Genomic DNA, 27,054 nt, shown 5'->3' with positions numbered 1-27,054 from the left:
AAATTACAGTATTAAAAAAAGCCAGGAGAATGTATCATAGTCAAATACTTGAGCTTAAGAGTCTTAGCTATTTTCTGACTCCTCATTTTTCAAATGAATAAACTGAGATCTGGAGAAATACATAATGACTTCCTCATAATCATGTTACTAATTAAGGAAGTACAGAGGAAAGAGAATTTTAGAACGGTTTTTAATAGGTCTCTCGAGGATGTGGCCAAGAACTGCCCTACCCAGCCTGGTTCTCTTTCTCGTGGGCTGCATGTCTGCTGTTTCTCGTTCTGAACTGACTTTCTCTGCTTCGCTTGCTTGTTGCCCAAAGACAGCCGAACAAACACGCCAGCCCCGAGGAGAAAGGGCTGACCAGCTGACGCTAGTGTCTAGGCTGGGTCCATTTATCAGTGTGGATGCTTGATCTATTCAGCTGTTACCGGTATCACGTAAAAAAGTGTCCTGCATTAACTGTGACATCTCAACAGTGGGGATCTCCGTGTGCTATCTAGTCTAGGCAAGGATGTGCATTATGTGTTCCAGACGCCAAGAGTCCATTAAGCAGAGCAAGATTTACGCATAAAGGGATAGAAGGCCTCATTCACAGTGCAGATGGCTCAGTGCTTTGGATTTTATCCTGTAGCTGCTAGGGAGACTACGAAAAAGTTCATTTTGTTTTGTAAACATTGTATTCATCATCTAAAAGTAACATTCAGTGCAGAGGAGAACATCTTCTACATTATAACATGGGCCTCCCCGGTGGTGGCCGCTGTGAAGCTGTCACAGCCTTGGCAGCAGAGAATTCTCTTACTAGACCCACAATGGAACAGTGTATTTATTACATCGTTAGCATCCCAGTGGAATTGTACACTGCTCCTAACTAAGGCAGAATAAACAAATTTAATTTAACAAAGATGTTTAGTGAAAAAAAAAACTATTCTTCTGAAATATTCAGCAGTTGTAATGTACGTATATTTTTCCTTTGGAGAAACTGGAGTTTTCACCTATTACTTCTGGAAAAGTAATATGTGTTACTTTGCTGCAGCTTTCACTGCTGCTCCAAAATGTGATTTAGATGCTGTCTCATATGTGTAAGTATCATTGAAGCAAGGAACTTAGAGCATTACTTTATTTCTCAGCAGCCATTGATCAACTCCTGTGTACTTGAAAATTTAACTTGTAGTAGAAATCACTGACTAGTATCTTAAATTAAAGCAGAAAAATTTAGTTTTGTTCAATTTTATACCAAACAGTAAAAAAGTAAAACATGTAAAGATAGGAACAGAACTCAAGAGGTTATCATAAAGATGAAACACAGCATTTTCTAATGCTGTGGGCTACCAGTTTTCTGTGGGCTACATTAGCAAGTCATGGAGCCCTTTCTTTAAAGATTGCAAAAGTGACCCAAAGAACTCCTGTCTATACTCTACCCAGATTCAGAAATTATTGACATTTTGTCACACTTGATATGTTATCATTTCTGTTCTCTGTATATGTATATGTGCACATACGTACTTATAGACACAGTCTTCATACAAAATGGTAATTACCTGAGAGTTGCAGAAATCATGTCCCTTTACCCCTAAATACTTCAGAATCACATTCAGTACTATCATCGCATCAACAGTCCTCATTTAATTTTGGCTAGTTGTCCCATAAGTTTATCACATTTAACTAATCTGGTCCAGGCTCCAGTCCAGGTCACACATTGCATTGACTTTTCATGTCCCTTTGGCCTTGTTTTGCCCATGATGCACCCTCAGCCTTTCCTTGTGTTGCTGTTTGGTAACATTGACATTTTTTAGGAGCACAGGTCACTTATGTTATAGAGCACGCTTCAGTTTGGATTTCTGTGTGGTGCCTCATGCTAGATTCAGGTCGGGGTTGCGATGGGGTGTCACGTGCAACGCTGCATCTTCGGAACACGCCTCAAGAGCCTGGGTGTCGTTTGTCCACTTCCTCGCCTTGGTAGCTTTGGTGTCAGTGTCGTGTCATCAAGCTTTTTTTAGGCGTCATTATGTTTGTGGCTCATTAGTTTCTTTGTCTCCTCCTTAAGCGCTCCCTCAAGTAGACCTCTCAGGACAGTGGTTGCACGTAGCTCTCGTCAGGAGGAAGATGTTTACTGAGTGCATCCCTGGGCCCCAAGCCTCAGTCTAGGTCGAGGGATGTATCAGTGAATAGGACAATAAGGTTCCTGTTCTTTTTTCCTTTATCTTTTGACCTCCTTCACCCATTTTGCCCACCCCTGCCTCTGGCAACCATCAGCCTGCTCTCTGTGTCAATGAGGCTTTATTTTTTGTGTTTTTAGATTCCACATTTAAGGGCGATCATGCAGAATTTGTCCTTTTTTTTAAACATTATTATTGTCCTTATAAATTGTCTCCTCTTCTGTTATTTCTTTCTTTTTTTTTTTTTTTATAGAGGCATGCTTTATTTATTTGTTTGCTGGTTTGTTTGTTTGTTTGTTTTGTTTATACAAGCACTGGGTACAGTCAGAAGCGCGGGAGGGTGAGAGAATTCACCAGAGCCAGAGCGGGGAGCAGAGCAGGCAGAAGGACCGAAGTACACTGCTGAGGGGAGCAGCAGGCGGCAGGAGAGGTCTGCATGCCATGTGGGACCCTCCTCTGGTGGCCGGGGAGCAGCCGGGGATCGAATCGGCGCCGCAGAGGCCGCGCGCAGTTTCGCAACCCAGCGCTCAACCGCTGCGCCACCGGGGAGGCCCTCTTCTGTTATTTCTTAACCCACCATGTGTTGTATCCCCTTATCTCCCCCACTAAACTTGAGAGCCCTCACAGTCTTAATTAATGTCCCCTGTTTTTGAGTCTTACTTTATCAAATCATCTGCTGTGTAGATGTCCAGTATTTTTGTCCTTCTGGCTGGCTTTACGACACATAATTCTCTCAGACTCCCTCCATTTTGCTGAAAATGCTGCATTCATTTCTGTTGTGGTTGAAAAATATTCCGAGTGTGGCTCGACCACACCATCTTGATTCAGCCATCTCTCAGTGGACTTTTCTATTGTAAATAGTGCTTCAGGGAACACTGGGGAGCATCTATTTATTTGTATTGATGGTTTCATGTTCTTTGCATCGATGCCCGAGAGTGTGACGGCTGGCTGTATGTGGCATTTCCATCTTCAGTTTGGGAGGTAAGTCCAGATTGCTTTCTATGGTAGCTGCGTCCATTTTCATTCCCACCAACAGGGCATTCGGGTTCCTCTTTCTCCCCATTCTCCCCAGCACTTGCTGGTATTTGTCTTTCTGTCTGGTTCATTTTACTTAGCATAATGCCCTCAGTGGATCGCTATTGTCGTGGCAAGATTTGGGGTTTTTGTGGCTTAATAATATTCCTCTGTGTGTGTGTGTGTGTGTGTGTGTGTGTGTGATTGTGTGTGACCTTTTTTTTATCCATTCATAGATGGATCATTTAGGTTGTTTCCATATCTCGGCTACTGTAAATAATGCAAGGAACATGTGGGTACGTATATCTTTTCCAGTTAGTCTTCAGTGTCTTTAGATAAATACCAAAAGTGAAGCTGCTGCTCGTATGGTAGTTCAATTTTTAAACGTTTTCAGTAACCTCCTTGTTATTTGCCATCGTGGTCGTTACACCAATTTACATGCCCTGCAGCAGTGCCCAAGCATCCCCTTTCGCCACATCCTGGCTGAAACTTACTACCTTTTTTATAGCAGCCATTCTTAAAGGGCTTTTGTTCTTACGGAGTTTACATTCTTGAATTCCATTTCAAAAGATCAGGCTGTCAATAATGTGATATTAGAGGCACACAGACTAGTTAAAAAGTAATTAGATAACCCTACTCTGTGGTTATCCCCACTTTATATAGATTTTTTTTAATTGCGTCTACCCAATAATATCACAAAATTGAGACTAGAAGTAGTGTCCTAGATAAATATCACTTCTGCCAATTACACTGTGAATTTGAATTATCTGCTACACTGTGTAAGCAATTTAAGATCATTCAGTTTCTTCTTTTCATGTTACGGAATCTGGCAGCTCGTGGAAATGTTGATCCTTAAAAGCAATCGAACAGATTTCCCAGGACTTAGGCACAGCACTTGGTTCTTCCTCTTCCCTTCGTGTCTGTGATATATAATTAATCATAGATTACTTCATTTTGTTTCATTTCATTTACAACATTTATGAGCTTCGCTTTGTCAGAATGAAATGCTTGTCCCCGCCTTTCCTTTCCAAAGTGCTGTAATTAGTGTTAGCATCTTTTTTAACAGGCTACATAAAGTTTAGTGGCTGGATTAAATCAAGTTATTAACATAATGCGCTCCCCAATTTGCCCCTATCTTCCTTCGTTTCCAGAACATCAAAGTACCACCGAGCGCCAGTGTAATTGGGCCTTGCTGGCCTGTCACATTCTGTCAGCCTGATGACTACCGCTTTACTGAAAAGCTTCTAGGCATGATAATTAATGGAGGGGGAAAGCCTGAAAAATCTAAAACTTTGGACATCTCTCTATGAATATTTTATTAATTTGAATAATCAGAAGTTAACAGTATCAATCTGATGTATAATACATTGATTTAAAGCCTTGTTTTAGATCCTCAACATAGACATCAAAACTGAACATTTGCATCTGCCATGGCATTAAAAGAAGAATTAATCCTTCTAATTTTTTCACTTAAGCAATGCATCTTTCCATAGTCACAGCTAAATGTATTTTCATCAACAAACGCATTTTACAAAGCGTGCCCACAGGTGAGTATGGGAGGCGCAGGCTGCGGGAGGGTGGGCTCCCCAGCCACGTTCACAGTTGTCTCCCCCCCTCACGGCTGTGGCCTTGTAGAAGCTGCCATGTCCCATTGGAGTGACTCGCAGTCCCACCTGGAAGCCAGGTTCTCCTGAACAAGAGCAGCCGCGCTCCCGGGTGACTGCGTCCTGACATCCAGCAGAAGGTTCCTTAAACCTTTGAAAGGAGACTGCATGAGGCGCTCCCTCACTTCAGCAGTCATGTATTAAAAATGATTAAGTGATGTATGGAATTTTAAGCTAGATAGATTTCAAAACATACTCCAGGTAAAACCGGAATGGTTGAGTTAATCTCATGATAGAAGTTGCTTTTAGAACTGTATTTTATGTTTTACAACTTAATTATCTCTTACTAATATGTCAGGCATAAAATTCCATTGTATAACTCACTGTACTGTATTTGTTTAAATGAGCCCCTTTTGATGGACCTTAGGTTTCTGTTTTTGCTAGAACCTAGAACAAACATTGCTGGTTAAGATGGGTTTTTTTGCGTGACATTTTTATTTTTTTGTTGTTTGTTTATTTTGCATAGAAGAACTGGGGTGTAGGCCAGAGGTGCAGGGGGTGAGAGGATTCACCAGAGACAGAGTGGGGAGCAGAACAGGCGGATCGACTGAAGTACACTGCTGAGGGGAGCAGCGCGTGAGTCAGGAGAGGTCTGCTGCGCCATGTGGGTAGCTCCCTGGCCGGGCATTGAACTCAGGCCGCCGCACTGACAGTGCTGAGACTTAACCCCTGCGCCACCAGGAAGGCCCTGTGTAACATTTTTAGAAAACTAATGTATACAAAGTTATACCTCATTGATGATTTCACTAAAAAAAGCAAAAAATGTTTACTCATCCATCCACACATATGTTTTTATTTGGGTTTATGTCAAGAAAATGTCTGCACGTGTATAAACCAAGCCCTGTGGGCAGTCAGTACCTCTGGGATGTAGCTCAGGGAAAGGGTGAGCAAAGTGATACAAGTGGCAAAATCAACCTTTCACCAATTTTTGTAACTAATTTTTGGAGCACAGCCCCGCCCTCCTTCCCGTATGGTCTGTGGGTGCTTCCACTTTGCAAGGGCAGAGCAGACTGCTTGCCTCAGATCCCGTAAAGCCTGCAGTGCCAAAAATATTTGCTATCTGTCCCCTTACGTAAAAAAAAGGTTGCAAACCCCTGCAATGGGGGGAAGTATGGGAATTTTGTATTTCACTTGTTAGGATTTATGTTGTTGGATGATTTTTAATGAGTATAGAGTGTTCCTAAAAAGGCAATAATTTGCCAGCTAATTTTGTAGTCACCGTGTTCAAAGATGGCTAAAGAACAGTCTGCTATGAATATTGGAGAAGCTTTTCTATAAATATGCTAGACAGAGTCCACAAATGTAGTTTGAGTCTTTTTTGGTTAGATCAGGTGTCCCCTAAAAAGTGTGGTACCAGAGCAGCGTCCGCATCTCTTGAGGACCTGTGAGAGGTGGGCGTTCTGGAGCCCTCCCCGACCAATGAAGCAGAAAGTTAGCCGAGCCATGTGCTTTCGGGCCTCACGGGTCACGCGAGGTCTGTGAACGTTTGAGAACCACAGCGTGGGGAAAAGCAGCCATTCCATCGTGGCTGCGCTGTCGAATTGCCGAGGGAGCACTTTTAAATGCCAGGGCCCAGGTTCCACCTGCATCAGTTAAATCAGAACTCTGTTTAAAGCTCCCCAGTGATTCTAATGTGCAGCCAAAATTGAGAACCACTGTACTAGAACATCTGTTCTCAATGATGGCGAAAGCGGACTAGCATATCACAATCACCTGAAATTGAGGGTAATTTTTAAAATTCTCTCCTTCCTTCACATTACTGCCATCGTGAGCACCGTTAATGATGGAAATGTGTCACATCCATCAGGTGTATTAGGACAGGGGGGGAAATCCAACCATTGCTTTCGAACATGTGGTAACAAGCTTCCGTAATTTGCTGGCCGTGATTATAGATGCAGTGATTTACAGGGTGTGCGGGGGAGGCAGTGACAACGTCCTGAAAATGGGTACTCGCAGCCCGCGCCTGTCAGGCTCCACCTCTGAAGTTTGCAGTATTTAAATTATTTGTTCAATGTGGTGCCTTTTAACAGAACATGTTGCCGTCCCCGAAAAAGACTGGGTGTGTTTTGCTTTGTTGGCTGAAAACATTATTACCTCAACAGTTAGAGGTTCTGTTTTCTCTTACTTCTCCCAAAGAGCTCGTACATTAACAAACCAAACCAAAACTTTTAAATCAAATATGAAGAATGGATATGATTCCTAATAAGAGGAAGCTTTGGAGCCCAGTGTGAGGTCAAGGGGCCTTTTTTGAGTCTTCGGCATGATTCTGCCCACCCCAGCCCCAGGGGAGGGAGGTTGTTGGAGTCCCTTGATGGCGCACGTCCCCAGCCTGCACACACACAGCGCTGTCACTGCCACTGGTGGTGTGACTCCTGAGCCAGCTCTGCTGAGCTTGCGTCGGGCTCGCCCCAGCTAATATTTGAACTCTTGGAGGCACAGACACAGATGGCCTTCCATTTCCACTCTGTTGTTTGTTATACGTACCAAGTCCTGCATAACCGTGGCTCCTGTGAGTAGACCTTAATTTGTGTTTATTTACACAGCGAGAGACACACACAGGCACATATACGTATTCAAACATTTTGTGACGATAACAGTAATCCTAATCTAGATACATATAACCATTTGGAGAGTAATTTCATAATCCTATAAAGTTGAGTTTCTCATACCTTCCTTCTAGCAGTTCTCTTAAAACATATACAAATCTTTTAAGACATATACAAGAAAACAGAAGGCTATTCAGTGAAACTTTGCTTGTAATCACAAAAAATGACCAGCAATGTCATCATTCATGAGTAGGGAAGTGAATAACTGTACTATCAGTCATATATGCAGTATAAATAATAATAGAATATGGATGAATTACTTTTTTTTAAAGATTTATTTATTTATTTATACAAGCACTGGGTACAGTCAGAAGTGCGGGAGGGTGAGAGAATTCACCAGAGCCAGAGCGGGGAGCAGAGCAGGCAGACTGACGAAGTACACTGCTGAGGGGAGCAGCGGGCACGGCAGGAGAGGTCTGCGCACCATGTGGGACCCTTCCCCGGTAGCCGGGGATCGAACTGGTGCTGCTGAGGCTGCGGACAGCTTCGCAGCCCAGCGCTCAACCGCTGAGCCACCAGGGGAGGCCCTGAATGAATTAGATTTTAATTATTAAGATGACTGACTCTCAAAAATGTAGTGTTGAGTGAGAAAGCACAAATTGGAGAATGGTTAATAGATGATACACTGACAGAGGATCTGAAAACAGGACAGCTTGTTGTCTGAGTACGCGTGTGTGTGACTATAAAGGCGGGTGTGAGAATGATGCGCATGAGGGTCGGGATGTGAGGAAGTGGAGGAAGTTCGGAGTGGGGCCTTTATCTGTGTCTGGATATTTTACTCCTTTAACCAAAAAAAAAAATAATAATAATAACAGCAAAAAGATTTGAATCAGATACAGCAAAATGGTAACATCTGTTTAAGATGTGGAGTACATGAATATGACACATTATTTTCTATACCTTTTTCATGTTTTGAGATATTTCATCATTTAAAAAGTTGAAGAAATCTAATTCATTGTAGAAATTCACAGTGAAATAAAACTCACATGTAACCTCACCATAGTTAGATTTAAACTTAATTCACTGGATCAAGTTGCAAAACCTCTACCGTAGGCCGTTCTCAGCTGAGCGACACTGGGGCTGCAGGCTGGATTGGCCCATGGAAGCCTCAGTCCAGCTCCACGGCGGCCCCGGTGGCTGAGCCCAGAGGAGGACTCGGCGTGATGCTCGGAAGTGCAACATGAACAACTTTAGCATATTGGTTACAAGCCCGAGTAAATACTACAGGGAAATGTGCCTGAATGGGAATTGGCATCAGGAAGCAATAGTGGAACTGAGCCAAAATCGTGAGAACTATACCTTTTTTTTCCCTCTGAGTAATACAAGCTGTCATCACACTTCTAGATCGTTCAATCACATAACACATAGTGTCCATCTATGCAGCAAACTAAACGTAAGTTACACGCAGTTCCTATCTGAGTGACTTCTTTCTGTTCACCACAATCAAATTTTTCAGATGCTCTTTTTCCATGCTGACGTTGACATCTTGCTAACTGGGGACCTTTGTAGGGCAGTTGATGAGCACGACCAAAAAAAGGCACTGAAAGGCAACATTATAACAAAGGTTCACACCTAAAAAAGAAGCGAAACAACTCAAATCCTGGCCCATCTGGCCCGCTTACTGTACCTCAGGGGCCTGCTGTACCTGAGGGAACTGACGCCCTGCAGAGGCATCACCTGTCCTGTTGTTCTACTGATTCTGAACAGACATCATCGTGCCTGAATCTGAAAAGCCTTTGCTTCAGTCACAGTCATTTTAGTCAGTATTTTCTTGTCCCTTTCAATTCTCCTAGTTACAGTTTTTTTTTCATTTTTATTATGATGTTTCTATCATAGACAAAGTTGAGCGGGGAGGGGCCACATTGGACTATCGCTGAGGAGTCTGTGCCTCAGTGGGGCATGTGGTGTGGTAACACACCTGAGGGGGGTGATGCTATCCCTCTGCATCATATACCATGTAATAATCCGGTGTTACCTTAAGAGTGGCTGGGTGGGTGGGTGGGTGGGTGGGTGTGTGTATGGTTGAGATTGCAGACAAGAGATTAAGGATAAGAGTGCCTCACTTTCTTCTAGTCCTGAGAACAGGTCCACACATTTGTTTGAGTATATAATGCCTTTCACACTAGTGATGTGGGAACATAATCGTCGCCGCATCCCTGGCCTGTTAGTCTCCTTCCATTTGTTTACAGTCCTGCCAACCAGTTCTCTTGTGTGATTTCTACTGTTTTCTCCCTCCTTGTTCTGTCAAACTTCTGCTTTCCAGTATTATTGTGTTCTTCCCTCCCTCCCATCAGATGTAAGCCTAAAGAAGTTTCTCTGCAGTTAAAAAGGAGGAAAGAAACCACATCTTTTTTTTGTCTTTACATCCCCAGTGGCTGACACAGTGTCAGAATATTCATGCTTTCAATAATTCAGTGAGTCACTGAGATTTTTAAGAAGTAAAATGAAGAACAATCGGTGATATATAGAATATGGTGGGTGTTAAAAATCGGGGTGGGGGATGGGCTCAAAGTCTCCTGGTTGTAGGTGACCCCATGGAGGGAGAGCTCTGTCACCATGTGAGGTAGGAAATACCAAGATAAATGAGATCCCGGTGAGGAGGGTAATGAGTTCATTTTGGACACTAAGTCAGAGTTGGCTGTTAGGCGGTTGATGTACTTCATTAGCCAAAATTTTTAATGTTCGAAAATGATTTATAGTTTGCTTCCCGAGCTATATGCTATCAGGACTTCATCCCTTTAGGATTTATTTTAAATGGACTCATATAGCATTGAATGAACAGAAAATTATAACTAAAGACTTCTGTTAATAGCATTAGTCAGAGAATTAAAAATATGATCAAGGTAATGAGACTGGAGGTATTAAAAAAGAAAACCGAACCAAAAAGAAGGTAGATACACATCGTAAAAAGACTTTTAGAGCTTTTTAATTCTTTGGATGATATTTTCTTTTGGTTTGTTTGGTTTCAGTGTGTGTTTGACTGTGACCCAAGTATCTACTTTCATTTAGAATTATATTTTCGTATATAATCTTACTTGACAACCTAACTTTATTCTTACGACAATACAGGTTTTCATATGGGGATTGTACAGTTAATATACTAATAAAATAGCCACTTAAAGAAATCTGGTTTCCCCTGCAATTTAAAATTTGATCTGTCTTTTCATTGGGTTCTGTGCTAAACAATTAAAATTTCCTCTCTTCACCTCTAGAAATAACCATGTGTACCTCTTTCACCTTTCTGTATTTTCTTTTCATTCTTTTATGCAGAAGCAGGAATGTCTGAGAAGATGTTGTTCTAGCAGTTTCTAAGTTTGTCACATTTCAAGTTATGTAAAATACTTACTTATGCATTGTACTGCATTTGAACCAGAATTAAATAAAATGTTTATGTGTGATATTTTGACAACCACAGTATATTTCCAGGGGAAAAAAAATATCACTTAAAATATTTTCTTTACCATGTTAGTCTTCAGCAAGCAGAGAAGGGCTTTTCTGAAGTAAGATTAGACAATAGAGCCAACTTCATTTTTTATGCACGTGAACAGAGAGGGCTTGAGGTTATTAGTTGAAACCGAGTAACCTTTCCAGGCTTTCATCTCTTTCTTTTCAAAATTTGAATATGAAAAGCATATTCAAGTCAAAGACCATCACTTTAATGACATTTGGCAGTCATTTGATTTATTAGGTTTTAGAAAAAATTTTCCTTTAAATATTTCATCATACTATGCTAATCCTAGTAATATTGCCAGCTGCAGCCTTGTACCTGTATTAGTGGAGACAGAATGGTGTGGAATTTTCTCTGTCATCCTAGTAAAATTTCCATGAATCTACTGAATAATAAAATAACCTTATTGAAATATTCAGATCTGGGGTTTTAGTTAAAGTGTCTTAGAATACATAATAAAAGAAAATGTCTTTTGAAAGAAGAGGGTAAAATTACTTCATCAAATATTGAGGGGGTTTGACAGCAGTGAAAATTGTTCTTTATGGGGTATTTTTAACAATAGGATACTTATGCTTTTCAATTTGATTAATTATATGCTTTGAAATATCTAAGTAGTCACTATGGTGCATTTGCACACTGATTTATATTTAACAATGAATTCCTAAAAGTTGGTAATATAAGCAGGTCTTGTGTCCATTATTATTTAAAGTTGTATAATTTACAGTCGTATCCCTCTGAATTTCATCAGGAGGGATTTAGTAAAGGGGAATAAAAAACAAATTTAAAAATTATAAAAACAAACATTTAAGCAACTGTCTTGGTTATGATTTAATTTTTCAGTCATGATCTATTTTAATTTCTACTAAACCACTACTCAGAGAGACATCTGTGACTCCCATAATAATGTCTGTCACACCAAAATCTATTAAGTAAGGATTGAGGTAAAAATTACACAAATATATATTTTAGTTCCTAATTCTACCAAAATTAGATAAAAAATAAATTGCAAGAATATGTTAAGTTAGGTAAAGTTTTGGTTCTCTTTGAAAACACTACTTATTGAATGAAATGTTATGGCAAGATATAATAAGAGAATGAACTGTGATTTCTGCTCTTGTTAATAAAGATTCCTATAACTACATATATTAGCATAATAACTACGTTCAACAGGCTTTGATCTCTGAATGACTGAAACTTTCTCAGGTACTGCAGATTAAATAAAAGCAGTGATAAACATGTACTTCATTAGATTGTTTGAAACAAGGCCAACTGATACTTGTCATTCTGAAAGCAATCTTAGATGAAGATCTCATAATCTTCACTCCTGATAGACTACTCGTTCGTGGGGTATTTATAGCCTCAAATGTAAATCAGGAGACTATTGCCATGACTCTGTTAACTTCAAACCCTGGGGCTTTAGAATCTCATTCTCTCTCTCTCTCTCTCTCTCTGTGGTGAATAATCTATCATATGTAACTACACGGTAGTGTACAATGCGTTCCAAAAAAGAAACCCACCGGCCTTCATGTTTTATTTAAAATTGATAGTGGAAAAGAGGAAAGGATTTTTTATGTATTTGTTTCTCTGTTGTTTTCCATTTTTGCTCTTGAAACAGCCATCCGAAAAAATAAGGATTGAGATCATCGCTCTAAGCCTTAACAACTCCAGGGTGACCAAGGACAGCACTATCCAGCGGCTGTTTGTGGAGTGCCGGTTCTACAGTCTTCCCGCTGAGGAAACGCCTGTGTCGCTGCCCAAGCCCAAGAGCGGGCAGTGGGTCTACTATAACTACAGCAATGGTATGCACAGTCACTTCTAACACACACTTTCATTTCTGTCTCTTTATCTATAAAGGAACAAGGAAAAGTATAATCCTCTCATGTTCACATAAAATCATGGAGGCCCTGTCAGAATAATCAAGAAAAATTAAGAAATTAAAATTGAAATAGTATAAAAGACAAAACAAAGACAGAGGGAAAACTTTGTTTCTCAGTGTTCTGCTGTATCCTGGGATCAATAGAAACTGTATTTAATTGAAAAATGTGATATTTCAAGAGGGAGAAAAGTACTAATTTTGTGACCACGGGGCTCAAGCAATTCAGTGGCCTGAGTTTTCCTCCCTTTCAAATCACTGCCCTCGTGTAGCTATTTCTACGGTTATATGTGTGTCTCTCCCAGGGTCCCATGCTCAGGATTTTAATTGAGTGGCATACATTCTTAAAAGACCATGTCATCAGTTAACACCCACATACATTCATAGCAACAGGCAGGCTTTCTCTTTTTGGGATTTATTTATCCATCAGTTGACATGTAACTTGATTGGAGCAGGAAGGACCCAATAGGCACCCTGTACATTCTTAGATCAACCAACACTAGGATGGTTTTAAAGTATAGTTAGAAAGTAGTAAAAATAGCATATTAACTGCCATGAGCCTAACTTAAACCTGCCTATTAAGTTCTCCTAAACTCCCTTATTAAATCAAACCATAAAAATGGAGTGTTGTATTATCTTGAGCAAAACAGGCTCTCTCGTGCTAATTGGACAACTAATTTTTTTTCTTATCAGCTTTATAAATTTTATTTTTATTAACGTGTGTACTCATGCTATTGTATTAGCAGAATCACAAATGCTTGAGGTTAGTTTTTGTTTTTTTGGTTTGGTTTTTTGGGGGTTTTTTTTTTGTGCAATGGCCATCATTAGAAACCTGTTCATTACTTGAGACTGTCGTCATGAGTATCCCGGTATTTGGTCTAATCCAAAGACTTGTATCCACCGCTCTTACTAGTTCTGTGAACTTGGCCAAGATGTTTCAGTCTCATAATGCCTTGTTTTCTTTTTTTTTCCTAAAGATTTATTTATACAAGAACTGGGGTACAGGCTAGAGGCGCGGGAGGGTGAAGGGAGTCACCAGAGACAGAGCGGAGAACAGAACAGGCAGACTGACTGAAATACACTGCTGAGGGGAGCAGCAGGCGAGACAGGAGAGGTCTGCTGCGCAATGTGGGTTGTTCCCTGGCCAGCTGAGGATCGAACCCTCACTGCAGAGGCTGCAGACAGCTTCACAGCGCTGCGCTCAACCTCTTGCACCACCAGGGAGGCCCCAGATACCTTGTTTTCTTATCCATTGAATAAGTTGCTCTGTAAGCTTCCTTCCACTTCAGCTTCTGTAATTCTGCAATAATAGTTCGGTTGAGAAATCACATGTGAAATAACTAGTGTGGTCAAGACAAGAATCCGATTCCTCCTTCCTTTCATTGACTTGATGTAACAGAAACGTTTACAGAAATATTTTCTCAAGCTTCCTAGAGCTTTTTTAACTGCAAAGTACCAGAGAAGTAAACCATATCAAAATATTAGTAGTAATAAAAGAACTATTTAGTCAACTTATTTCAATGAAGATTCCCCAAGAAACAAACTCTTCTGGCTCTTATATTCTCTGTAAAGGTCAGCAATAAAATGTTTGGTTGGATTGGCAACAAAATTGTTTTTTAGAAGTTGGTTAAATATTGAGAAATTTGGCCATGTAGGAAAACAGCTGTTTCCAGCTGTTTTGCTTAAGGAGCAACGCGGATTCTTCTTTGGATGAAACCTGTGGTAATGCTCCAGTGTCCTGAGTTCTGTTCGCTCTCACATGGTGACCTACATCTTTTTAGGACTGTTGATTGATTGGTTGACATTGGTTTTTGCTTTGGGTTTTCTTTTTTTCCCCTTTTACTGCAAAGTAACATGCTAGTTGATATTTTAACAATTGTTTGCGTTTCTACTGAATTAACCATTTGATGCCAACCAATAAACTATTATCTCTATATCACCTTTCTTCAACTTCTGTCCCTAACTATTGAGATTTGACTATGTAGCATTTTCAAGGTTAATTGAAAAGAATTTTAAGGTATTTATTTGGAAAGAGGGGAGAATGTTCTTTGTATTTAGAAGCAAAATCATGTTCTTTGTATGTACGATACAGGAAAAAAATCCTAGCTTGTCAGCATATTTGAGGAATAATGTTAACCTTTTAAAAGCTTACATTTTATTTTTCAATCAAGTATAACATGATAAAAATGTTTATTCTAAAATTATTATATTTGCATCTCCTTTATAGCAGAGAAACATCCTTGAATTTTTAGCTATTAAGTAACTCTCATCTAATGATTCTGATGATTTGCTATTCACTTGTTACTTGACATAAAGGTCAATATAATGAGTCTTACATCTTCCAAATCTTACTAAATGTTAATGAAATTAATTTTACTTCCAAACTGACTTTTTAATTCAGATAGAAAATTTAGAGGGCTCTTAGCACATGCTAAACTATATCCAAACAACATACCAGCCAAGAGTCTAACTGATCGTCGCCATGATTTTTTTTACCCTCTATTATGACTTGAATCTACTCAGAAGGGATTTGTATGCTGAGGCCTAAATTACGTACATAAAATGAAAGATTTAGACTGTGATCCCCGGGATTATTCATAAACTAATTCAGTCTTTATTACCAATTTCACCTATACAAAAAATAACTGTAGGTGATAAAACCGACAAAGTTTAAATCACTTGCTAAACATTGGCAGCAAGAACAAGACATTTGCATTTTACTGTACTTGAAAATTTTGCTTAAAGAATGCTGACAAAGCAAGAAATAGTTTGGGGGGAAATAAGATTAATGGTAAATCTAAAGAACGTTGTCTGGGGCTAAATAGTGTCTTCTAGGGAATTGACTGTAGAAAGAAAAAAGATTAATGCAGTCATCCCAAGTGTGTATGAGGCGTACGCAGATCGGGGCCCTTCGTCTCTGAGGACTGAACAGTTTATCTTTTCGAACAAAGTTAATTCAAAAGATGAAAAGGATACAGAACTTTCCATTTAGTTACTAATGAGAGGAGAAATTTGGTAAAGATAAGGATTAGGGGCATAATAATAATTCAACACAAAAGTTATCTGGAATTCAAAGTTTATCAACGCTTTATAATTAAATCATCTGCATTTCTTCTACCAAATTACATTCAGAGAGAATAGGAGAGTTGCTTCAGCCTCTGAGTGAGGGGTATTTTCCTAACGGTAGACAGCTCAGGAGCAACTCAAGTATTTGAACTACTAGTTTGTTTCTTTTTTGGAGACATACACGATCAGTCAGTTTGTAAAAATCTAGCAAGCCCTAAACAAATGTGATTTCTGAGCATTTCGGGTACATAGCTCAACTTTTTAGAGAGTTGTGATACTTCCCAGTCATCAGAATTGCTTTTTAAAGGATTTATGTGAAGTTTTGAAACTGGAGGGTTTTCTTTAACCATCTAATTTCAGACTGCAAATGAATGTCTTTAGGAACTTGACCTAATTAGACGTGGCCAAAATGCCCATATTTCCCACAGGTTTCAACACAGGTGCTTACTAGTTCCCAACCCCACTGAAAAATTGAGCAGAGGAATGCTGGGCTAACGATGTGTGTCTGCGGGCACATGGTCACTGCCATGGCAGCAGCAGCTGAGAACATTTGGAAAGGCAAGTTCTCAGGCCCCGCTTCAGCTCTATCAGAATTTGGGCGAGTGGAACTCAGAGGCCTCAAGGACACTGTAACAAGCCTGCTGGGGATCCTGATACACATTAAAGACTGTGAACCAGTGAGTAGGTTAAGTTGCCCGACGCTGGCCGTTTGTGCCAGCTGGAGAGCTATAATTATCATTTGGTGCACCTTTGGAGAACGAAGATTATTCTTAAGTAGCTTGCATTTTTTTTCCAAAAGCAATTGTTAAGAAGTGTTCAACCAAGAGGGTTGATTAAGGCATGTGGACCTGATCTATCTAAGCACTGTCCGCTTAGGAGAGAGTGGAAGGACAATGAGGCGACTAGTCTTGTACAGTTTAGGAATTCTCTCTCCACACCCCAGTCTGTGCTAACAACAGGGCTGCAGCTTCAACACTGGAAAAGTTTTGGCTTTGTGTGGGAGCAGAACTTACAGCGTGGAGTTTCCAAAGGTGGTCTCTAGAGGCAGACACTGTTGGACCTTACCTTCTCTGGGTCTGTTTAACATCGATAAAATGCAGGGCAAAATGATTCTTACCACGTGAGACTGCAGTGAGAGAAGTATTAAGTGTACGTATCACTAGTATACTAGTCTATACGTATCACTCAAATGAATAGTAGCTGTCACTGTTCTTAGGTGTGGGAGCTGGCCAGGCAAACAGTTGTCCCCACTACACCTTCTTTTTTTTTTTTTTTTTTTTTCATTTTAACCAGTTTAAATTGTAAAGATGTTTGGGTTTTTTTAAAAGTTAAAGAATCACCAGGTAACACAGAAATTTGATGTCAGTATATATACCCAAAAGAATTGAAAGCAGGGACTCCGAGGGATGTTTATACACTGTCCTAGCGGCATTGTTTATAATAGACAAAAGGTGGAAACAACCCAAATAGCCATCAAGAGACAAATGGATGAACAGAACGGGGGGAGACAGAGTGAAAGCAGACTGCGGTTACTTGTCTTGATATAGTTTTGGAATTCTCTCTCACAGTCCAGAGAATATTATCCAGTCTTAAAGAGTGAAATTCTGATTCATGCCATAGGGGACTCTTGAAAGCATTGTGGTAAGTGAAATAAGCCAGACACAAAAGGACAAGTATTCTCCTCTTAGCTGAGCCACCTAAAATCTCAATTCACAGAGACAGAAGGCGGAATCAGCGTCCGAGGCGGGGAGGAACGGAGAGTAGGAAGCCAGTACTCATCAGGTGCAGAGTTTCAGTTTGGACAGATGAAAAAGCCCTAGAGATGGAAGGGGAAGCCCAGGCTTCCTGCCACAGCTGTGTGCTTAGCAGTGCCTTCAGTGGCCAGTTTTTAAAAATTCAAGCTGGTGAGATTCATCAGAACTGGTTCAGTGTGATTGAAAGACTATTTGGATGCTGAACTTTGAATTCAGTCTTTTTTTTTTAATCACTGTGATCATCATGTAGGTCCCGAATCTTAACAATGCTGTGCTGTATATTTGAAAGTTGTTGCGAGGTCTTAAAAGTGCTCATCACAAGGGTAAAAAGTTTCTGAGCTGATTAATGTTAGCTACATTTATTATGGTAAACATTTTGCAGTAAATACATATATATCAAAGAGTTATGTTATAGACCTAAAACTAATATAATATTACGTGTCAATGACATCGCAGTAGAACTTGAGGGGAAATTATCCCAGACAAAGTGGGACCAGTATGTCTTCAAAGCTGTAGGACTCTGAAGTCATTAAGCATCTTTTTAGCCTTGATAAGTGAAACGTGTATTTACAGAAAGCGCTCAACTCTTCTTCGACTCCTGCGAATCTCAGTCACCTCTGTAATCTGTCACATTTACTACTGTGGCAACAGGCAGGCCTATGTAAGCTGGTTCTTACGTCTCTGAAACCACTAAGCCACCTCCACACAGATGCTTGCGCCCCCACCCCGTGTGTCTAACTCGGTGCCCAGCACCTTTGGCCCTCAGTTGACATTTGCTCAGTGGACCCAAATGATCAAACGAGTTGTCAGCTAATGACAGCATTAGTTGATTGAACTAAAGCTGTTCAGGGAGACATTCTTACTTAGTAGGAAATGTTTGTTCCCAGTAGGGCCTGGCTTCAGAATTATCATGGTGTCATCCCCCTTGTGTGTACTTTTGATCAGGGATAATCTCTAACATTGAGACCTGGTCACAGGGGAGCCTTTACCACCACAATGGCATCTGGAAAAGAAATGTCTGCAGAAACGAAGGCTGAAAAGCTGCTGAGCTGAGAAAAAAAATCATCAGGACAAAAATTGGAGTGATCGCTCTGGGAGATGTCACTTCCCGACGTGCAGACACTTACCTAGAGTTTCAGGTGTTCACGTCTTCTTCCTGGTCGGGCTTCAGATCAGTTACCTAATCTCCTGTTTCAGCTCAGTCAAGCCTGGTCACGTTGCCGCGTGCCAACATGTGCCTTTAAAAACCAAAGACAAACTTCACCCCCCAAAGAGATTCTGTGCCTTTCTCCACGGCTCTCTCCCAGGCTCCCCACCCAAACACCAGCAAATGTCAGCTTGTGGATTTCCTCCGTCCAATCCACTAGATGCCTCTTTTATTGCATGTTGTGGCAGGAGAGAAGGATTAAATTACTGAGGCTGTCAGAAAGGACAAGCTCTCTGCCATACATTATCATTATCACTCTCTTCTTGGGTGAAAGAAAATGCAGTAAATCCCTCAAATACAAAGCAATAAAGACTGCTGGCTTTAACTGTCGTGACTGCCAGTGCCATTAATCGGCAGTGACAGCGATGTGGCAGTCTAAGATGTTGCCTGTATCTCTTCTGACAGTGCGCACATAAACCTGCCAGGGACAGACATGACATCACATGACTGTTCAGATGTGATTCTGGTTTCCGGAGCTGCTTTCTTTTCCCAGGCATACAAGTGAGGTGGCACAACTTGTGTCTCTCAAAACAGGTATTTATACAAATACAGAAGGTTCCAATGCCGCATATTCCTAAGTGACTTCCTTTTGTGGATTTTTTTTTTTTTTTGTATAGTGATCTACGTGGATAAAGAAAACAATCAAGCAAAGAGAGACATCCTAAAAGCCATACTACAGAAACAAGAGATGCCTAATAGAAGGTACTGTGAAGCACTCTACATTATCTGATGGTTTATATGAACTGGATCTCGGTAGCACAGGTGTGGTTTTAAAAAAAGACCCAAAATAAGGAATCAGAGCACCTGACTCCTGCACACACTGTGTCCTTGAATGAATAAATGACCTCTCTGGGTCTCTCTCCTAGAAATACAGTGGCCCTACCTGCTGCCAAACAGAGAAACTGAGGTTCCTATAGTGCTTTGAAAACCAACAGACTACCCAGTTTTGTATAACGTGCCCCAACAATCAAGTGTGACCGAAAAAGAGCGTTCGCAGTGGTTGCAAGGAGGGTGCACTCTGGAGGCCAGTGCCTTGAGTATAAATTTTTATTCCATCACTTACTTTGCTGCCTGACAAGTTACCTAACCACTGTGTGCCTCAATTTCTTCATCTATAAATATAAGGGAGACAATGGTACCAGACAGGGTTTTTGTGAGGATTAAATGAGATGATAGATATAAGATGGAGAGAATAGTACCTGACCAGTAGTAAGTGTGTAGTGTTATTAATTTTATTAATTAATAAAATTATTGTATTATTGTATTCTTAATTTTTATTCTTGTATTCTTCATTTTTGTATTATTTAATGTTATTTTAAGTATTAGTAATTTTAATATTATTTGTAATAGCTCATCAGCTTTTTAGAATAATTTCTACTTTATTATCATTGTTTAATAATTCATCATGTCATGTTATCTTCTGAGTGCTTCTTTATTTTTTTTTTTTGGCAAATTTAAATGGGAATTCTGGGAAACTTTGCAGTTCTGGTTCAGCAGATAAGTTATCCTCTTTTGAGCAGGAAAATAGCCTAATCTAAGCCAGTCTGTGCTTTGAGTGAGCTCCCGTCCGTGCGGTGTGAGCGGTTATCTCTGCTGCTCATAAGCCCTGAGCTGCATTTCACCAGCTCCCCTCTGGTGCCTCCAGGGGACCCCTTAGCTCTCTCATCCACCTCTCCTTGCCCTGAGGCCCCTGGACGGCACAGCCTCTCACTGCCAACTTAGTTGGAAAGAGGCTCAAGTTCCCTTTTTCCCTACAGTTCAGCAAGTCAGTATTTACCATATCCCAGCATCTTCTGTGTCAAGAAAGGAAACTAGATTTCTTAGCTTTGGGGATCATGTAGTAGCTTCTTCACTGGTTCCTTAAAGTACCTATGTCATGTCCTGGGACCCAGCGCTGAAGAAGGGGCGGCCCAGCCCTGGTCACGAGCCTGCGGCTCTGTTTCCCCAGGATGGTAGAGGATCACTCAGATCTACGGCGTTACTGCTGCTTCTTTCAGGATCCCCTCAATACCACCAGCCCCCCAGGGTTATCCAGTCCCTGAGACTGAGCGCCTGTGTGTCAGCGTCCAGCACCCAGGCGTCTCCCTCCAGAGCTGAGCTCTGGCCACCGACAAGCCCAGCACTTGCTCCTCTGCCTCTGCATCCCGCTGTCCCGCAAGAGGAACACGCTACGCTCGCACTCCACGTTGAGGGGCAGCACTTTTGTTTCCTCAAAGTGTTTATTGTTAAAAAGACCGATTCTGCTTTCATTTTTTAGCTCTACCTTTTCTCAGAAGACATAGCAAAATAGTTTTAAAAATACAAAAAAAAAAAAAATTCACAGTCTCTATAGTGATTCCCTCTCCTCCATTATTTCTCTGGAAACTCCAAATACCCCAGACACACAGGCGGTGCCACTTCTGAGACTAACCACGAGAGGCACTGCAGGCCCATCGTGACCCCTGGGCTGAGGCTGCTGAGGCCGCAGGCTGCGCCTCTCCCACCCTGCTGGCTCAGGGCCTGGCCTTCTTCTTCCCTGACAACAGCGTTTGCATTTTTCCACAGCCAAAAGACACTTGTTACTCCAGCCAATGTCCTTACCTTTTTGAAACACTCAGAAGTTGTATTATGTCAAGTATCTCCTCGTTTACAAATTCATTTTCTGGACGGCCGTCTTCCCGAACGGTGGTGGTGACTTAACAAAGCCCTGTCGGAGAAGCTGGCCCGTCCTCCCCCGCCGCCCTGCGTGAAGTCGTGGCTTTGCTGAGAATCCAATGTGGCGCCTCTGGCACCTGACCCCAGCTGCATCAGCAGCTTTAGAAGGGAGACTGCACATTGAAATGGGACTTTAAACATCATTTACTTGAAGTCATAGTTTTCCACCACAGTAGGTTCTTTTTTGGTTTCTTTTCTCTTTAACAACGCGCTGTTCATGAAATCCAACAAACCGTCAGAATCCCAGTATGCAGAACTCACCAGGGACCCTTAGGTTCGTCTGTTTCATATAAAAATGGATTATTTTAGAATAAGGAAAGAATCAAAACTCATGTCAAATGATTGAAGGAGTTTTAGTGCCTTCTGATTTCCTAAATAACAGCAAGTAAAGCTTAAGATCTAAATCGTGAGGCCCAACCCCAGGACTGAATTCTCCAGGAACCCCCCTAATGGCCCAGCCCTCCATAAGGACTTACATCTTTCAATCCACAGAGATATTCAATAAATATTTATAGTTCCCGACCTAAGTGTCGGGAGCTGCGAAAGTGTGAACAAGGTAAAGCCTCCACACTCGTGGAATTTACATCCCACTGAGGAAGACAGGCAGTAACAAGTCCATAAGTGAACCAGCCACGTATTGCAGGAATACTAGGAGAAGGTTAGGTAGAAAATGCCAGTGAAGGCAAACCTGAAGAGGGGACATGTCAGCTGACTAGTACTGGGTGGGAGCACCCAGTCAGTCACGAAGACAGCAAGGCGGATCCCCCAGGATGAGGGGGTACGTAGAGGTGTATGTCTAGGACCTGGCCGGGCAGGTCAGCAAGGTCGTGCCTCTCCCAGAGGCAGAGTCACAGCTGGGAGAAGGAGGAAGAGGAGCAGGAGCAGCTTAGGTAGCAAACCTGTGCCACCTCCACCTGAGCCCTTGGCAGGACCCCACGTATTCCTCCAGGGCCTCAGACTAGACTTCCCACCCCTTCAGAACATGGAATGAGGTTTCGCCTCTTTCTTGGGGCTGGGTTAGAGGTGGGATGTGCAGTGTGGATGTGTGTGTACGGTTTGACCAGAGTACAGTTCGTAAGTTATTTTAGTATACCTTCCTCCCCTTGGAGCTTGACTTGATAGCTTATTAATTTTTTATTTGCTGTCTCATTTTGCTCTCTATTCTTTCAAGCTAGAAATATGGAGTATTTTTATTTCTGCCCCTCCCCCTGGCATTTAGAAGGATTTTTTTTTTTTGTTTTTGTCTCAGGATTTCTATATACTCAAGAGTAGTCATCTACATTTATAAATGGATATGTATATGATCCTTAGATGTGAAACATTATATTAGGAGAACCCTTAAACAATATTAGAATCTGTGTAGCCTTTATTTTTTTCTGTAAGTCTTATGAATGTAAAATGTGCCTCAGCTAACACTTTTAACTCCCACTCGCCCAAGCACATTGATTTCAGGACCATTTCTTTCCTCGCCAGTCTTGTTGAAATGAGTGATGCAGACAGTGTGTAATTTGGCCATCTAAGCTGTCCGTTGAAATAGGGCTACAAGCCTTTCCTGCGCCTCCTTTTTCTCAACCCTTGCAGATGTAGACATTTCCATAGTTCTACCTAGGTCTAAAATAGTAATCATAAAAGAGCAAACATTTACTCAGTGAATAATATGTTCCTGGCACATCTTATGTGTCATCTCATTTAATCCTCATAAGAGCCCTAGGAGAGAGGTATAATTATTCCCATTCTGTAGATAGAGAAATTGAGATCAGAGATTGCTAAGTAATAAGCCCAAGGTCACACAGCAAATAAGTAGGAAAGCAGAAATTTGAACCCAGGATGAATGCCCTTAACCATCCTAATCCCTTTTTTGCATCATAAAAATACCCATCTTATCCATTTCCAGACTTCTCTTCCTAATTATTAAAATTGATTTCAAATAAAGGGATTTCAATTTTCTGATTAAAATTTGTTTCTAGGTAAAATCAGGGACTTTGTGAAGGAATAAGATGTTGACTGTGTACATACAAGCACTGGAAAGAATCTTACCCATATTTTTCAAGGCATAATTTCTCTGAGACTTGGTTTTTTTTTTTTTTAATCTAAAAACGTTATCTAAAAAACAAGTTTCTTGTTTTGTTTCTGTTTGGGGATGGACGCATTTTGGCAGTGGTTAAAATGGTAGTTCACGAGTGCCCATGGTTTGAGCTCCGCTGCCAAGACATATCAAAAGAGCACTTCACTGTAAATTCCTGTCATTCGGTCAATCCAAGTGTGTTTGGCTGCAACACAAGCCACTAAATCAAATCAGTTCCATCAGGACCCTGTAATTATGTGTCTAAAAGTAAAATAAAACTTGGATGCTATGATTGTAAGTTAGAAGATTGCTGAAGTAATGCAAACAGTTCACAGAGCTGTTGGGCAGAGCTACAACACTTACCTAACGCGATTCAGAGCGTTACCCGGAGTCGAGCCAGGCATGTGTAGAACATAGAGTTGGTTCAGTTGCTCAGAGCAATTCCGGAGTTGTACGTTGCTTTTAAAAATGCTGCCCTAACCTCCATGCTCTTCTTTCACTTCGTCCTCTTGCTCTTAAAAGTAGATGTGTCAAAGTGTGACCAGATAGCGAATGTCAGAGGGAGCATCTGGTTCTCTTTGCCCGCTCATTTGCTCAGATTCTGGAGATGAATGTTAATCTCAGTGCTCTGGAAAGTGGATTAATGTTCATTTGAAGGCTGGGTGTGCAACAGTAATTCTAATAGTTCATGTAATAACTTATCAAACCTAAGATAATTTTCTTCTTGTTGAGATGGTTGGAAACGTCAAGATTTCATACTTAGTAATGAAAATTGGGGAGTTTTGTTTGATCGTGGTTTTCTCTGACTCGCGGCGATTTTCTCTCTTCTTTCCCCACTCAGCATTCGCTTCACTGTGGTCAGCGACCCTCCAGAGGACGAGCAGGACCTGGAGTGCGAGGACGTCGGCATTGCCAACGTCGACCTCGCGGAGGTGTTTCAGGAGGGGAGAGACATCCTCGAGCAAGACGTGGACGGTACGTGGAGGCGAGGCCGCTGTGGACAGCCGCGCTCCTTGCTGGACCCCGAGCGCTCTGTGAAAACTTTTTCTTTCTGGCTGGTTGCTTGTGTTTTGAATCCTTGCACCTCAAGCTGAGGCCTTGCCAAAGCCTTTCCCCTGCCTCACTTCTTTGCCCTCCTCCTGTCTGCCTTTCAGTCAGCAGAAATTTTAAAATAATTGAGTTTCTAAAAAAACTCTTCCGTTCCTTAGTCTCGGGGAGTGGGGACTGATAAAAATGTCACCACTGGATGGTTTTCAGGCCGCTACGGAGGCCTCACGTCTCTGGCCCGACCTCAGCTGGCTGTGCTCGTCTCGGTAGTCTTCACGGGGACTGTCGGGCTTCTCTCTGATTCGCAGTTCCCACCCAGGGACAGAGCCGCTTCAGTAACTCTGAAGAGTGTGGTCGCCTGTTTCCAACCAGGATTTGGGGAAGAATAGGAATTACTGACAAAATATACTTTGACTGGATTTGCACCTCACCACGCGTGATTCCCAGCACTGCTGCAGTTCTCCCCTGTCTTAGATGACATATTTAGGGCACGCTGAGAGGCTGTAGTTTATGAATCAGACATCCTAAAATTGTCAGGGATGCCCTGGGCTGTCTGTCGTCAGTGGAGAGCCGAGGCCGAGTCCTAGTCCCCTTTGTTAAGTTAGCAGAGTCGTAGCGGGACTTGGCTCGTTGAGTCTTTTGTCCGTGCATTAAACAAACACTTGATTAGGCACCTCAGGGGCGCCGCCCACGCCGTCATAGTCCAGCCACAGTCCATGAGTTGGGCTGCTTGTCCTGGGTGCACATCAAGTGCTCCAAAGTCAGGATCTAACCAAATAATTGACCAAATTAGACCAAATAACCACATTAGAAACCTGTTGCGGGAAATCTTTATAAACTGTACATGTTTATAAACGGAACATGTTTATAAACACATGTTCACAGTTTTGGCAGGCACAGAATAAAAGATGGAAGGATGCAAGTGTTAACCTCAGCCCTGCTGAAGGCACCAAGAGGCTGACGAAGTGACCACAATGTGCTGCGTGTTCTAGTCTAGTCCTTGTTTCCAGTCAGCTCTGTGCGCAGCCATCTCCTTCTTCTCTGAGACCACGTCTGACCACGCTGCTGTGACGCAGGCAGCCGCGGTGGCCACTTTGTGGGGTTAAAGAAAAAGATTAAGCACCAGCCGCGTCAGAATCTTAGTGCTTTGTTCTGGCTGGCAAAAGTGAGAAGTCCCAAAGGAGTGAAGCACTCAGGGGAGGGAGCGGGGACCACTGTCCCCCGAGATCACCCTGCCTGCTCATGTCTGTCACCTGTGTGGCAAGTTTGATTTGAGAATTTCTTTACAAATTATCTTAGAATTAAACACACAGTCACACAACAAAAGTCCAGGAAGAACCAAGGAGTATAAACAGGAACTCTGTGGACTCACAAGCGCTCACACAGGCGTCCCAGGCACTGAATCAGCGCCACGTGTGGCTCCACCAGAGCAGGCCCCTGGAGGCGTCGGGCGGTCTGTCTGTGAGACGCCGCAGAGAGTGGGGCCCTCTTCCAGCAAAAGCCCACGTACACTCAAAGCGGCATGTCTGTTTTCCCACAGTATCAGTTCATGGACCTACACAGCCCATCCGCAGACCTTTTAGCATTTCTTATTTCACGTATAATCTATTTTAAGTGGAATGTTTTCCTTAGTGCGATGAATAAGCAATCCGTCCAAATTACGATCATGTTCTTTACAGCGGTTTGCCATTCTGAAATGTGTTATTAGCCTGTGCCTTCGAAAGTTCTCTGCCATAACTTGATCTCTTTAGACTTTTTATTCCTTACGAGCTTACAAATGCTGATTCCATCAGGGAATCTTAGAACCTGAGTAAACTTCAGGACGGGATGATTAGTTTTAGCTCTACAAGCAGTATGTCTACATGGCGTGTCTGTGCACACGTGCACGCACGCGCACACACACTCACACACACACATGCCAGGCTTTATTTCATAGATCACAGAGATGCCAGTGAACTTCAGACTTTCAGGAGATCTTTTCCCCTCTACCACTGCTGTCTCCCCTTGCCTATCTGAAGGTAAATCTATGAGAGAGAATAACACCTTTTTGCCATTTTCCAGTTTTCGATGCACGAGCCGATGGCGCAAGTATTGGCAAGCTCAGGATAACGGTGCAAGCGCTTCATGCCCTGCGGTCTGTGCACGAGGAATGCAGAGGTGACTCGGAGGCGTGAAGGAAACTGCTCCAGAGGCGACTCCTGCTCCTGAGTAAATGTTCCCATGAAAGCTCTTAACTGAGAGTCTTGTAGTTACTTCGGTGCACACAATCATTCATGGGACGCGGGGAGGCGGGAGGTCTGGGTTTGAGGTGTTCGAGTTTTTGTATGCTTTTTCGTTTGTTTATTTTTCTACTCCCTCCTTCCCATGACGGCCACCCCTCAGGACTTAAGTTCCCCACACTGGGCAACAGCTCCTCAATAATTTATACCTCCATGTTAGCATGAGGACGCTATCTGCATT

The 27,054-nt window shown here is 41.9% G+C and overlaps 1 protein-coding gene across 2 annotated transcripts in view; it reads left to right on the top strand.

The window, feature by feature from the left end:
* The window catches only part of RPGRIP1L (RPGRIP1 like), a gene marked incomplete at both ends in the record, with an annotated part of 83,335 nt that extends 56,567 nt beyond the window's left edge, over window positions 1-26,768 (top strand). For both annotated transcript variants that reach the window (XM_084257407.1, XM_084257406.1), the window contains 4 exons: window positions 12,504-12,687; window positions 19,406-19,490; window positions 24,389-24,522; window positions 26,656-26,768. In XM_084257407.1, the coding sequence (XP_084113533.1) occupies window positions 12,504-12,687; window positions 19,406-19,490; window positions 24,389-24,522; window positions 26,656-26,768 (516 nt within the window). The remainder of the gene's footprint in view (window positions 1-12,503; window positions 12,688-19,405; window positions 19,491-24,388; window positions 24,523-26,655) is intronic.
* Between the last annotated feature and the right edge of the window lie 286 nt (window positions 26,769-27,054).

The sequence above is a fragment of the Talpa europaea genome (assembly GCF_964194135.1).
Source record: "Talpa europaea genome assembly, chromosome: 16".
NCBI lineage: Eukaryota > Metazoa > Chordata > Mammalia > Eulipotyphla > Talpidae > Talpa > Talpa europaea.
Note: the sequence above shows the minus strand (reverse complement) of the source record. Positions and strands in the feature narration are given on the sequence as shown.